The 15,041-nt window shown below is 35.9% G+C and overlaps 4 protein-coding genes across 4 annotated transcripts; 3 read left to right on the forward strand and 1 right to left on the reverse strand.

Annotated features, from left to right (window-relative positions):
- Positions 1–253: 253 nt before the first annotated feature.
- Tsp_03444 (conserved hypothetical protein) lies at positions 254–691 on the forward strand. The gene is made up of 2 exons (XM_003379744.1): positions 254–323; positions 435–691. The coding sequence occupies exons 1-2, from the start codon at positions 254–256 to the stop codon at positions 689–691; spliced, it is 327 nt and encodes a 108-aa protein (XP_003379792.1).
- A 1,450-nt stretch (positions 692–2,141) lies between these two features.
- On the forward strand, positions 2,142–3,982 carry Tsp_03445 (conserved hypothetical protein). Its single transcript, XM_003379745.1, has 3 exons — positions 2,142–2,184; positions 2,263–2,825; positions 2,885–3,982. The coding sequence occupies exons 1-3, from the start codon at positions 2,142–2,144 to the stop codon at positions 3,980–3,982; spliced, it is 1,704 nt and encodes a 567-aa protein (XP_003379793.1).
- Positions 3,983–7,105: 3,123 nt separating this feature from the next.
- Tsp_03446 (solute carrier organic anion transporter family member 4A1) lies at positions 7,106–8,801 on the forward strand. Its single transcript, XM_003379746.1, has 6 exons — positions 7,106–7,271; positions 7,635–7,852; positions 7,941–8,018; positions 8,098–8,157; positions 8,345–8,485; positions 8,610–8,801. Exons 1-6 carry the CDS (start codon positions 7,106–7,108, stop codon positions 8,799–8,801), a joined length of 855 nt encoding a protein of 284 aa, XP_003379794.1.
- Positions 8,802–8,995: 194 nt separating this feature from the next.
- Positions 8,996–15,023, reverse strand: Tsp_03447 (conserved hypothetical protein). Its single transcript, XM_003379747.1, has 9 exons — positions 14,647–15,023; positions 13,893–14,031; positions 12,771–13,094; positions 12,264–12,404; positions 11,614–12,151; positions 11,095–11,415; positions 10,696–10,866; positions 9,933–10,142; positions 8,996–9,060 (listed from the first exon to the last, which is right to left on the reverse strand). Exons 1-9 carry the CDS (start codon positions 15,021–15,023, stop codon positions 8,996–8,998), a joined length of 2,286 nt encoding a protein of 761 aa, XP_003379795.1.
- Between the last annotated feature and the right edge of the window lie 18 nt (positions 15,024–15,041).

Below are 15,041 nucleotides of genomic sequence, written 5' to 3' on the forward strand. Positions count from 1 at the left end.
ATATGTATAAAATTGATTTAAAAAAAGTTTTTTATATATTTTATTCTAAATCAACGATCTCTGCTTTTGTTCTAAATTACAGCACGTACATTGTTAATATATATACGAATTCGAAATTTATAAGAAACAATGTTTTTCATTTTTTTCCATTTTATATATTATTCTTTTACCGAAGAGAAAGTAACAAATAGTGAACCTTATTTCCAATTTCAGTTGACAAGAAAAATTTGCATAAAGGTGGCCGTTGTTATCGATGTTGATAATTTTGTCACAGCCTAGCAGCGTTCGTTCGGCACATTTTTGGTCTTTCGCGTTCGAAAGGGGTTTCCTCACGCTGGTTCGATTTTAATCGACTGCTACCTAAAACTGTTTATCGTCCACCCCGTGCGCTGAGGCCGTTGATTTCCTCTTTATTATATAACCGACAGATACAGTCCACGTTAGCGGTCGTCGTTTCGTTAATAATCATAATCATAATAATAATAATATTATTATTGTTGTTGTTGTTGGAGTTATTATCATCGACAGCCGGAAATGGCGCAACCCGCACGCTAACTTGACAAACGGCGGAAACGGATCACACAATGAACGAAACAGTCCGCCGGAATTTGGCCATGAATTTGCTTGCTCATGGCTGCTCAGATTTCTACCACCACCATCAGCAGCTTCAGCTTTCATCACGCTGGCGTAACTTGAATTCTAGCCACGGCTGGCATGAAAGCTTTCACTTCAGGTAAGCACAATTTTCAATTCTGCGCATATTTTTACTTGAACATAAGAAATTCACAAACGAAAAGAAAATAGATTTGTATTTTTTGATCATTAATATTTTTCCATGGAATAATTGATTAACTCTCTCTCTCTCTCTCTCTTTCTCTCTCTGATGGTTCATTGCTCAAGGCGGGCACGCCGACGTGAGAGCTCTTCTGTGAGGTTGACGATCGACGCAGAAGAGGTCAAGATGTTATATATATATGCATGTGATCTTAGCTTTTCCACGTCACCCAGTGATAGTACATTGATCTGACCAATTGAGATGATATTAATATTGATATTTCAATCAACGCCTAGCCGCATGACGTAATGTGAAAAATGCTACCTACGATTTCATTCATTTAAAAGTAAGTAAGTAGTTTTTATTGGAAATTTAAACTTTTCCTTTCGAATTTTAACCTATATCTCAAATAGAAAATTTTCATCTGAATTATTATGTTTTTTCTTTCAGAATAAGTTTTATAGTTGTTTGAATTTTTTCCAAATCTATGTACTGGGGGTATTTATGTTGGTATTGAAAATATTTTTTCCACACAAATATAATTAAGTGACGAATGCAACAAAGTTGAAATTGTGAAAAGAAAATTATTATTCCACTGGGATTTTTATTTCTTCAATTAAAACTGTCAATCAGGCAATTGGAATATTTGAACAAAAGAAAAATCCCAACTTCTTTCGTCCAACTATTCTGATGTTGTTTGTCCTTTGCCTTTTTGTCCAGTGCAAGTGTTTGTTTCCCTTTTAATCATCAGGCAAACAAAAAAGAAGCTTTCATCTCAAATCAATCAATCAATCAATCAATTACAATAAAGTTGTTGTTCACGTGGATGAATTTCACTTTTCTCTATGAGGTTTGTAAGAAAAGAAAAGCATCAGACTGAATTTTTGCATCCCTGGCCTGAATGTTTTCATTTTTCCTCACCGACCGGCTTTTCGAGGTTTGGCAAAATTATTGTTTAATAAATTATTTCAATCGTTTTCAACGAACGGCCGAGTTCAAGTAGTGGACAGTTTCGAGGCGAATATTATTTTAAAATGCTGCTTATGAAAGTTATGGTAGTGATCTTTTTTCTCCAAAGCCGCTGTCGACCTTGACACTTTGGCGCGTGCTGTTCGTTTTTGCTTACTCGAGCAGCTCACTTGACACTGAACATCCCGTGGACCATTCATTACCTCTTCATGGTGCATCTTTATCGGTCGTCGATTGATGAGCTGATTTTGAAGAAGGAAACCGTTTGATCGTTCAAGTTCCGTTATTTTTCGGTTATCAGAACTGCACAACTATCTATATTCTCACCCCCCCCCTCCCCAGATCAGTCATCGTAGTACATTTCTCTCCTGTACATTATTATTCATTTTTTGCAGCAATGTTCTCACCACTTTTTTGTCTTCTTCTTCTGCTCAGCTACTGTTCATCATCATCATCATCATCAGTTCTTGCCTCTAAATTACAAATCCCACAATGCAGCAGAACAAGCTTGGTTACAGGTGTGATGCGTTCGGTCAATCTGGACACCACAGAAATGACCATGACTACGACAATGCAGACACAGATTGGCTTGCACGAGACGGGCTGCTTTTTTGTCAATCTGCATCCGGATAATCGACTTTCGCTGAACGACACGGTGGAAGAGTCGATTTTGACAAGCAACACCAGCTTGTTGCACACGTTGCGCTACGAAAGCACCCACCAGTTGTATCCTGTCCGTCAGCAGTATATTTTTGCAATACCGGAAATTGATTCCGACTGCATTTGCGATTGTCCAGGTGGTGACGACCACTGCGCCGTGGATTATGCTTACAAAAATTGCACCGGCGACAATCATTCGGCATTCTGCGTGCACACGTATCATCCGCACCAGTCGGCTGCTGGATGTCAACTGGCCGGCGAAGCGGATATTTGCTGTAAACTTGTCGTCAAACCGTACCAAAATCGACGTTACGTTGCCGTCCAAATCGGCCAACCGCTGACCGTGGCTACTTTTCACTACCAACTTTACAGCAAACAGCACTACGACCAGTGGCAAATGTTACACGATCAACGTTTTCAAGTGTGTTTAAACAAAGTTCTACTTTGAGATTGATTATTTGATTTATGGTCCATTTGCAGGCAGTCAGTGGCCAATCCCAACGTGTGCAATTGGATCAGGCTGGTTTGCAGCTTCAGTTGGGCGATTTGAAGCCGATCTGGCAGCTCAAAGAAGGCATGTACGTTTTCGATTTGAACGACGAAAATTTCACCCTACGCCACGGGGTTCCGATCAACCGTTTCCACGAGTACAGCGGTCACAAGTTGGGCTGGCTGCGTTGGCAGAGTGCGGACAAGCGTTGGACCGTACGAAATGGTCGCATCAAGCTGCAAGCTGCCCATTTCGTCCAGACGGTCAACTGCCTCGCCCAAGAATATGCCGAAACGTACAACGCCGATTTTTACGTTCCAAGCAAAGAGAACGGCCAGAAGCCGTTTTTCCTTGGACATCCGGTGGAGCAAACGGAACGCTGGATCCGCACGGTGAAACTGGTCGACCGGAGCAGTACGTCCAGACAAATTCAAGTCGAACAAAACCAATCGCCACCAATAAGCATCCTGCTCAGCTTCAACAGCACCGTAGGCATGACCGTACTGTATCACGGCTCCGAGCTTGGCGAATTTGTCGCCACCATACATTTGGATGCTCATTCCAATCGCTTCATCAACATCACCGCCATGAATTGCAAAGGTACACTGATTGGTCAGTTGTACCGGTCGAACAGACAAGAAACAACGGAACTGGTGTTCAGCAGCTACGTGGGCGGTGAGGATCGGTTGCAAAATAGTACTATTCGAATCGGCGCGCCGGCCACGGTCAACGGATCCCGGTGGCTTTGTTTGCAACCGTACGAAAAGCCCAAGCTGCAGAAATGTCGATGGGCAACGTTCAGCGCGCAGCCGTTGCCCAAAGTCGAACTACCCCACAGATGGACTCAAGCTCAGGGTCACTGTACGGATTGTAATCAAATTTCGGTAAATAATTTTCTCAAATATCTCAATCCGGCCAACTGGACACAGGGTGTCAACGGCTGGTCCGAAGCGATGGCCGTCGGTTTGGAAGTGGCGTTCTATTTGTTGTTGGCGGTTATTTTGTGCGCGGTTTGTCGACGTTTGATCTGCCCCGTTTTACGTTGGACAATTTGTGGAAATGGCAGAACGAATGCTAACAAATTGTGAAACTTCAACGCTTCTTCTTCCTCTTCTTCATATGCTCAAGCCATAACTCAAAAACCCGGTTTGTAAAAATACGTCTCTGTCTGTTTGTCAAATCTGTCAACACGACGTGTAAAATATGCTTGTAAGTAAAACTGAGCAGCAGAAATATTGAAAAAAATTTATTTAAAATTATGTTAAATTCCACATTTATTCAAACAAACTGACGTTACTCTCTCTCTCTCTCTGTCTGTCTACTATTTGATCATGCCCGCAGAAATTAATCAACTACATTTTTACTGCAATTATTAACACTATTGCCGTCCCGTACACAAAACTCTATTCTTCAAATCAACTGCTCCAATTTGACATTTTTGATTCACATTACGTCAACTAACCAACTAACTTATTCAATCTCCTACTTTTTTACAACGCAACCCCATACGTACACTTCATAGGTGTGTGTTCATTCACAATTCAACAGCAGCAGTTCAAGGAGTTGTAAATTTATTAAACACCTTCAACAGAGAGAAGACATGTGAAGCAAAACAAATGTGGCAGCTCAAGTTGGAAGATTCCCATTTTTGCCAATTCATTTCTTCGCCTGACGACGTTTCCTTTTCAAACGACGCATGCGCTTCTTCTTCCATTTATCCCTCATTTTCAACCAACGACAACCGAACGACAAAAAATCCTTTACCTAAATCAAAAATGTCAACATTCATTCATTTATTTCAAAAAAATTAACCAACAGAACGTAATTAACAATTGGTCGTAGCGTAAAAATATTAGCGCAATGTCGAAGCAACAAAAAGCTACAAAACAGGAAATCAAGTTTGAAACATTGAAAAAATTATCCATTAATTATAACGAAATACAAATAATGCCTAATAAATAAAAGAAAAATTGTTCCACTTTATAGTTAAGAGTGGAATGAATCGATTACACATAATATCTCGGTTAAATGCATTTGACAAAATACAGTAATATGCCACGATTATAAAGACAATGAAGTAAGTATGGATGACACATATTTATTGACTACATCCGTGTAACATTTCTTTTTATGAGGTAACTTTAAAATATATCTGATTGAAATTTTGTGTCTTAAATTAATAGATTAAACTTTTAAAGATTATTTTTAAACGTTTATTTTCAATCTATAACGCGTATCACTTAAATTTGCATAATAGGTCAGTGAAGTTGCCAACCCAGGTATGAGTGAAAGCGCAGTCACTGACAGACTTTTCAGTGTCAAAATATCAATCACTACGTCGTGCGAGATGTAATCTTCGTAATGCCGTGATGTAAGCATTTTAATATTGTATGATAGTGTTACAATAACATGTTGTCGGACCCCATTGTTTTGTTCATTTTTCAATCACTACTATTTTGCACAACTGATTTCCTCAGAATTGGAAATTTAAATTCAAAATTATTTTATGCACTGAATTCTATATATTTATTTATAAATGAAAAATGTCCGGAATTCATCAGCGTCAGAATTCCTAGCTATTTAAAGTTTTCTGATTTATTAAAAGGAACGTCAGAAACACAATATCATAACAAGTTCAGTTCAGAAGTTTAATATTGGCTCATCAGTGCCATAAATGACCAATACAACATGTATTAGGTATTCAACAGCTTTTCACTTTTTCGCTTGCCTTCTCTTTCGTTTCAAACGACGCATACGCTTCTTCTTCCACTTCGCGCGCATATTTATCACAATGATTGCACAGCAATTACCTATAAATGCCCATAATGTACTAAAATCAATTCAATACAACAAAATGAAACTATTTATTTCATCTACTAGCATATTCGAAACAAAAACAAAACTTCAGGTGCAAGTAAAACGAACTAACATTCACTAAGTTATGAAATAAACATACGCTGTGAGACGTTTACATGTTAATTTACACGTAAAATTAATTTATATATAAACATCAAATTACAAAAATCTTCAATAGTTAGCTACAGCACAGCGAGAAATTACAAAGTTTCTTTACAGACGTAGAAATTTTGCGAAAACTAACATTACAGTATTCATATAATTCAAGCAAATGTAGCAAAATTCTACAGTACTCGTATAATTACAGTATCATGCATTTTATTATAAACATTTAATAGGCTATTTAAAAATATATCTTTAAAGTTCTCAATTATTAAAATTATTAATGACTAATTACTTATGAAATTTTAATAAATAACGCATATTATGTAATCATCAAGAACACAGCACTTACTGTGTTGGAAACAACAAAATAAAGAATTGTCAATCAACGAAACATTATATTAATCATTGATAATTTGAAGTTAATTAAATCGTAAAAGTTTAAAAAAAGTAAAGTGACTCTGGTTTTACTACTTGTTTTTCTCAGATTTCTTAACTTTGAAAACAGAAAGCAGTAAAATAGTTATGAACAAGCGGAAGTGTAAAATTGACAAGGCCACCTTGTCGTACAAAAAAAATTCAACCACTTTGGAAATGGCATAATGCATTAATCCTGAAAAAATTAATTTATAAGGAAAGCCCTCATGGTTTTATTGGGTTTTACGAAATTGATTATTACGCATAATTACAATAAATGTATAAGAATTTGTACATTAAAAAACTGTCTTGATGTTGTGCTACATGATTTTTATTTTGTATATCTAATGCGAACTTTTATATTTTAAATTTTACACACCTATCACACTCAGTATCTTACTGTATAAAAAGTAAAGCTATTTTATTTAAATAATTTATCTGAGCACGTTAAAAATTCTCCAATAACTGCTGGACTAGTTTATGTAAATAAAATTTTCTTCACCAAAAAACTTAAACATTGTAGAATAATATTACATTATGAAATATATCATTAATAATAGCATAAAAAATTTTAAATGCTTAAAATTTTAAATTTATAACAGTATTTTTGGAAACTTTATGGAACAATTGAACCTAATATTCATGTTTCATATTGTAGAAATTTGCAGTTTTAGCTGGTGTTTAATTAGTGAAGAGGTCGTGGGTACCATGGTTTAATTTATCTTTAAAATGAACTTTTGTTATCTTGCAATAAATGAATTCAATTTTATCTTGAACGTTTGAGCAATAAAACGAATAAATAAATTTTCAGAATAAATTATATTTATTTAAGGGAAATGAATTGTTTAATAGATTTATCAATTGAGTATGTTATTTATGATTTCTATTTTTTTAAATTTATTCTAGCTTTGCTTTTATCCATTCTGATGGTTCGATCGAAGAAAACAGTAAAGAGTGAATCGTCTAGAGCTGTGTGTTCATCGACAGACGACGAAACCAATGGTAAATTTTTTGACACTGTTTTTTTACATTGTTGAGGCTGAATTTGTTTTGTCGCGTTTTGTTAAAACCGCATGTCAAACATTTGCCTATTAGCATGACTAAATTATTTAATCAGTCATTTATTTATTTGTAACAGTAATTTCATTTATTAGTTGTTTTTACTCTTTTTGTAATTTCACGAAACATTTGTTAGTTAATCCTCTTTAATTGTATTTTAATAAAGCATTATCGAGAAGATTAAAGAGTGAAACAAAGTAATAGTAATTTGATGTATGAGAATGCAATTTCAAGGTAGATTTAACAAGATTGATAAAAAAAAGAAATGCATCATTTTCTATTTTTTTGAACTATTTATAACTGTAGAGGATAGTGCCAGTGAAATATGTGACGTGGAGCCTTCAAAAAGCACTGGCAAACTGAATAAGAAGACAAAACTACATGACATTGACGGATCGAAATCTAAAAGAGGTAACCGGCGAACAAAATTGTCGATTAGTGATTCCGATGATAATTCTTCGGATAGTGGAAGTTCGGATTTAAGCCCAATATTGAAGAAGCGGAAGCAAAACAATTCAAACAAGGTAAAAGAGAATGTTAATAATGGAAAAGCAGAATGATATTAGCATGTTTGATTTTGTTTGCTTTTAAAACGTTTTGCATTATGTGTAGAAAGACGTGGAGTCGAAGAAGAAGAAGAAAAAATTGAAGTTATATTTCTCGGATGACAGTGAAGAAAATATGAGCAGTGTAAGTATTTTATCATTTTTATTTTGTTCAAGTCGGTTCGAATGGTCGAGTTTGTTCAGATTTGATTTTTTTATTTTAGAATTTACATTCAAATGATGAAAGTGACGAACTACAGAATGACAAAAAGCTACTTGCAGTAGTAAGTAGCATCTTGATTTTCATGTTGTTTTATTCGATACTAGCATTGCAAAATTTTACGAGGAAAAATGTCATAAACAAAATCTGACTGGACAGTAGTATTATTTCAAATGAACAGAATTGTTTAGATTGTGCAAAAAACAAATGAAAATTTGAATTGTTCTTTTTTTAAAGGAATGTAATTTTAGAAAAATGCAAAGAAAAATCGAGTGAACAAAGCTAATGTTGGATTGAATGATGAGACTGCTGAGTCGAGTTCTGATTCCAGTTCTTTGTTGCAAATTGATGATGATGATGATGAAAGTGGCAATAAACAGATATCTGAGACGGTATTTAATTTTTTATACTGTTTTTGAGAAAAATATCACTAATTAAATGTAGCCAAAACTCTAGTGTATTGTTGTATTTTTAGAGTTTGCAGAAAAACCTTAATTAACATTTTCATTATTTCAGGAAGAGACAAAACGAAAGCAAGTGAGTGATGAAAAAAGTACATCAGATGATTCTTTACTAAGCGATCAAAACGATACAAGCAAAGGAAAACAAGCAGAAAGTGAAATTGGAAAATTCAAAAAACAAGTGCAATTTTTTTTGGATAATTTTGATGGGAAATTTATGATATTTTGTACATTTAGGAAGATTTGAAAAATCAGCGAGATGAAGAAAGTGATTCAGGATCTTCTTTGCCGTCATTGAATAGTGACAGTTCTGGAGACAGAAATAAACGCAACAAAAAATCTGATGAGAAGAAAAGCAAGATGAAGGTTGAATATTGAATTTTGATGTTTTAATTAATTAATGAATTTTCTTTTCCGTACAATTTTGCACGATTTTAGCCATCAGAATCTGTTGACGAATTGTCTGTACTTCGGCGATGCATCCGCGTAGCTGGTCTTTACCCCAACTACAAAAGTTTGTTTGTCGATTGTAATTCTGATAGAGAAAAAGTGGACGCAATAAAAGCTTATTTTAGAGAAAATGGATTTAAAGGTATCGCACAAGTATTTATATGTGATATATATACATACGTGTAGGTATTTGTTAATTTTGCATTTACAAATTTGAATTGCAGGCAGACGTATAACGGTGGAAGCTTGCAAGAGGTTTAAAATTCGAAAAGAAGAAGAGAAAGAGATTGCCAGTTTAGACATCAAAAACATCACAGCATGTATTACTGTTAATAATAATAATATTATTATTATTAATAAGTAATATTTGTCATTTTTATACGGTTTTTCTTTTTTTGTTTAGCTCGACTTCGTCAGCGTAAAGATCCGCACATGCTATTTCAGCCATCTTCTTCAGCAGGTCAGTCTTCGTTTCAACAGACCCCCAACTGGAAAGAGTGCATCAAACACAGCGATTTGTTCACCGAAAATGAATAAGAGCTTTCTTTCTCTGCAATGCAAAATTGGTTCGTCGAATTTTTTTCACGACAGTTTTTTTTAATTAGAGAAACTGTAAACATTGGCACTGAGAAAAGCATAGTACGGTAATGAAATGAAGTAAAAAAATCCAGTACATATATATACATGCATATCATTTGTACATGTAGTATGCAAATTTTGTTGTTGGCAAAAGTGGCAAAGAGGATGGAAACAGAAAATGATAAATATACTGTTTTCTCATTTTTCTCACAATTAATTTGTTAAACTTGCGTAGCGCGTACGGGTCGTTTGCGATTTGTTGGCCTTTTCAACGTGGAAAAAGTTGGATATTCACAGGGTCGAGATGATTTTCCGGTGCGACTTTCCCCCCCAGCAACGTTGGACGTACGTCGACTTTTCTGCTGATTACCACCACCGGCAACAACAGCTGCTGATGGGATGCAGGAGCCGGTTCGATTTGGCAGTTTACGCAATACGGTTGCCTTTTCCAATGGACGACCATGTCCACGAACTGCTTCAACCTGTTGTTGGTCAGTCGGTTCTTCTGTTCCAACGGTATCTTTGGGCTTGCCGTTTGCAATTATACCAGATGGACAGTCTACAAGAAAGAATTCACTTCAGCAATGGTTATTATTAATTTATACAACTGTGTTGGATGTAAGCATTTTTTTTCAACATCTACATTTCTTCTCTAAACACTATGCAAAACCGAATGTGTAAAAAAAATAAACAAATTCGTTCACTGAAAGCAGAAATAATATATATATATTATAAACCAAGCCTTATTATCATTATTCATTCTTCCGGCAAACAAATTCTACTACATCTCTTTCAACAATTGATTCATTCTTCATTCACCGTTACTGCAACTATGATGGCACAAGTGGTTACCCTGTGTGGAGAAAAACAAAAGAAATTTCTGCCACATCTCATCATGCGCTCTACGTCTATCTTCAACATCTACCGATGATATAAGCCAGTGTGCTTGCTGTGTGTGAACGTTGTTAAAATATCTTTTACCTTTTTTTAGCTTGTTAGTGAAAAAGAAGAATCCGAAGTTTTTGCTCATGTTAGGTAACGTGCTCGTCTATTTTTACATTTTTTTTCTTTTTAGTCTATTTATCATTTTGGTCTACTGCACTTCCACTTACGACTACTGCTGCCGTTGCTGGCAGCAACACCGGTATGGTTAGCCGGCTTGACATCGTCTGACAACGACGACGAAGATGAAGACGAAGAAGCGACAATAAACGAATTAATAATTGCCTCCAACTGCGCAATCTCAGGTTCCACCGCGCTGTCCGTGACCCTGATCACCGCCTCTGGCGGCCACGTACATACCTGATGCTGTTGTTGATGATGACCGCCGTGTACGTGATGATGATGCTGGTGCTGGTGATGATGATGATGATTATTATTATTATTTGCATTTTGATTTCCATTTGAAGGTGACTGTTGTTGATTCTGCTGCTGCGCATGGACAGGAGATGCAGCCGACGGTGGTGGTGCCAAAACTGATTTGCGATTTCGAGCATTTTGCCTTCTTTCACCATTACTGTTTCCATTAGGGCGTTGGTGTTGTCTTGCTTGAGCGGCACCAATTGACAACGACGTATCATCTGAGGAACAAGCCCACTGCTGTTGTTGTTCTCTGTAATGCATAGCAGTACTGTAACTCGGTGGAGGTGCAGTATGCTGTTGTTGATTGGTTTGATTGTTCGTCGTCGACCTACGAGCAATATGCGGTAGTGACGATGCAAATTTCGATCCTCCGCTCACATAATCAGGCAACGCTATTCTCCTGGTCCCAGATGGAATCTGACTTGGCATTATTAATCCAGTTGGACCGTAAATTGTTGAAAAATGGTCAACTGATATTTTATAAGTTCCACCACTCGTCGAAGGATCAATGTTATTATACACCGGGGGCAATGGTAAAGGTAATGATGGTTGTGATAGTGGTGGCGGTGGTGGTGGTGGAGGCAGTGGTGGATTGCTGCGAGTCCGTTGAGTGCCATTTTTCTGCGCAGGAAATGAAATGCTGGGTTCCGCCGACGATGAGACGGAACCTTCGTGCAACATCCTCAACCTCGACAACGCCGGCGATGGATGCGGTAACGATGCCAAAGTAGCCGAAGACGATGCAGGCAAACAAGCGACAGAAACGGCGGTTCCAATTCTGCAGCTTACTCTGCTTTGTACAGGCAAGTAGTCAGCTTTTGTAGACGACGACGACGACGTTCGAACTAATTTCGTCGACGCTTGCTGTTTAGCTTTTGTCAAAATTGTCTGCCGGATCAAATTCAAATCTTCCTCCTGACTGCGAACCGTCTCCTCAAGACGACACCGATGCGTTTTTTCCATTTCCAAGCATTTTCGACATTCGGCCAGCTCAGCCCGAACTGTGGCCAGCGATTTCAAATCAACATCCGGTCCAGTTTTGGACATGCGTTGACGTTCTTCGACAAAACGTACCAACATCTGTCGACGTTCTTGCAACAAGTACAAAACCATTTGCTTGTGGCGTTCTTTCTCGTCAGCCAACGCTTGTCGAGTTTTTTCCAAATCCGACCGCACAGATTCCAATTCTCTCTTATACATTTCCGTCTTTGCAAAAAGAAAAATATTCAATATTTATGTAAATATAGATATGTATGTAATGTTTTAATTTTTATTTTAGGCCGAAATTCAAATCATTCATTCTCAATCAGTTACCTACCTCTTCACGCAACTTGTCACGCTCTTTTTCCAACAGCATGCACACATCATCGCCTTGTTCAACTTCTTGGGCTCGTTTTCGTCGTTCATGTTCCAACTCGCGCACAGTTTTCGCATGCCGCTTTATTACAGTAAGTAATACCTGAAAATTTTCAAAACTTTCACTTTTGAATCTGAAATCAAAAACGTTTCTTCGATTTTATTAGCATAATGTGCTTTTTTCAAAAATAATTTCAAAATTGGTCTGCATCTTCCCTTAGGAATTAGGAAAAAGGCAATTAATTAATTAGTGACATTTAAAGAAAAAAAATTTTTTTTTCTTTTTGAAATGCAACTTCAAAATATCTATAACAGCTGTTTGCGTATAATCAAATCGCAGTTCCGTGATATGATGCTTGAACAAGGTAGAAGATAAAATTACTTTAAAGAAGAAAAATATATATCATATGTATAAAAAAGTAAATATTCGAAAGTTTTCAAAAGGAAAAAGTAAAAAAAGAAAATCAACCTGCTTAGCTCTTAGATGCGCTTTTCGTTGACTGGAAATCAACTTTTCCAATTGCATCAATTGTGACTCATAAATTTGCGTCACGTCCGATTCTGATGTTTCTTCACCAGGCGAAGAATCACAATACGATGAGTCACGTTGTAACGCGGAAAACGGCTCTCTCAAACCCAGCTTTCCGTATTTCGCTTGCGCAAGCAGCTGTTTAGCTTTTTCCGCTTTTAAAGTTGCAATAGCTACATCCCGAGCTTGCACTTCTCCTTCCAAACAGCAGAGCAAACGCAAAAGATCCGTTCGGCTTAATTCAGAAACTGACGATACGGGTGTCTAAATGTGGAATGAAAACACAAATGCATAGAATTTTATACTTAATTAACAAATCATATTTAGCGAAACTACACAGTATTTTTAATCCAACGTACGTCATGTCATTTAAATTAATTAAATACTTTTGACATTTTGAAAAAAAATTAACGAAAACAAACTGACAGAAATTGAAAGAATTTTCTTCATCATGTGAGGATTGCTGCTTAAAATTGAAAAATAACAACTGTTTTTTTCAATTAACTTTTGACAAGAAAATTTAGTTAAGACTTAAAAACAACAGGCCAATTTTATTCTTAAGCAGAGACGGCAATCTGTCAGTGAAGTGTTGTAAAATCGCATATTAAGTTAAAATTCTTTTCAACTAGTTAGTTAGTTAGTTGTACAGTGAACTTTCTTTAACATAAATCAAATGTTTCCAAATAAATTTTCGACTATTCATTCGTGAAGCATTGGGAAACTCTCGTATTTGCACACATCCTGCTTTTAACTTCACCAACGAGATCTTCTCCCTGTGGTTAGCTTTCAAACAAAAAGAATTAAAACCCAATATTTCTTCTAATCTTTGAATAAGGTATATCAAATTACATTAAAGGTCGCGCCTAGCATTTGGCCGATGCAACCGTGAATAACAATGCAGGAATTTTAAAAATTTATGAGAAAACTATTTTTTACGGGTCGAAAAAGATTGCTGATAGTTAATTGCAATCAAAATTACAGAAAATCTAAACAATAGTCTCAGTAAAACGATGCAACTTGTAAAAAATGAAAAAAAACAACTGGGTCTGATTTCAAACTCACAGACGATGGCGATTGTGCAGAATCCTCTTCATTTAAATCGTCATTTAGTATCGGTTCTAATGCAGTAGCGTCCATAACATTTGAGAAAAAGATATTTTCTACGTGAACATCAGCGTTCCCTCTAATGCTGTCTGGATTACTGTAATTAAGAAGCACTAGGTACAAATTCACAATATTGCTTATAATATGTTTAAATCAGCTTAAAATCCAGATAAGGACTGTTTTAAAGGTTAAACATTGAGAAATATACGTATTTTTGATATAAAAAATTATATGCATAAACTTGTGCGAAAACTTTACATTCTAACGAGAATTCATTCATTTGTAGATATTGCAAAGGAAAACTGGCATTATTATGGAAAAATTATGCATAAGTAAGCATACATTTAAAATACACTTTAAAAGTTATTTTCATGTACATAATTATTAGGCAATCAAGTTGTAGTTGTACGCATTTTCCATCTAAAAGAATGTGAGAAAACGACAAAAATAAAACAATCAGTCTGTTGACATTCCTTCGCTGTTGAAAATTAAATGTAGTTTGTTTATTTTAAAATTTTATTCTGAGATTTTCCTTCGTTTTTTTGCAAATATTTGCGTTGTTCACAAATGATATACGTAACGCAACAGGCAAGGAATTAAGTAAGACAATAGTTTATTTTCACATAGTAAAATGAACAAAAAATGAAATAAACTGGAAACTTGGACATCTTGTTTATAATAAATCATACATTTCAGTTTAAAATGCAGCTACGAAACTTCATCTTCATTTGCCATCATATTGGCGATTCCATTAGTGATTTTAAACGGTCTTCCTGTTTCTGGACAATGCATATAACCATCTGTAATCTCAATTTCAAACATCGCATGATGAGCCTTCTTCAGAAAATCTTCATTTTCTTCCCAATCAACAGGTTTCTCGTCGGGAAGTTCGTCACTTATATTCAACGAGCGCACTGCACCAGCTAAAGCACTCCAGTCCAATCGCGCCATCATCTTCTTCACAAGCTCAGCATCGAAAGGCTGTTCCACAATCTCATAAGTACAAGTCGATGACAACTTTAATGGATATCCTGTGACTACACCTTTGAGAAATTTTGTCGACAAGAAATTATGCAAAAGTAACTTCATATTAACCGTTATAAGAAA

The sequence above is a fragment of the Trichinella spiralis genome (genome assembly GCF_000181795.1).
Source record: "Trichinella spiralis strain ISS 195 chromosome Unknown Scfld2, whole genome shotgun sequence".
In the NCBI taxonomy this organism is placed as follows: Eukaryota; Metazoa; Nematoda; class Enoplea; order Trichinellida; family Trichinellidae; genus Trichinella; species Trichinella spiralis.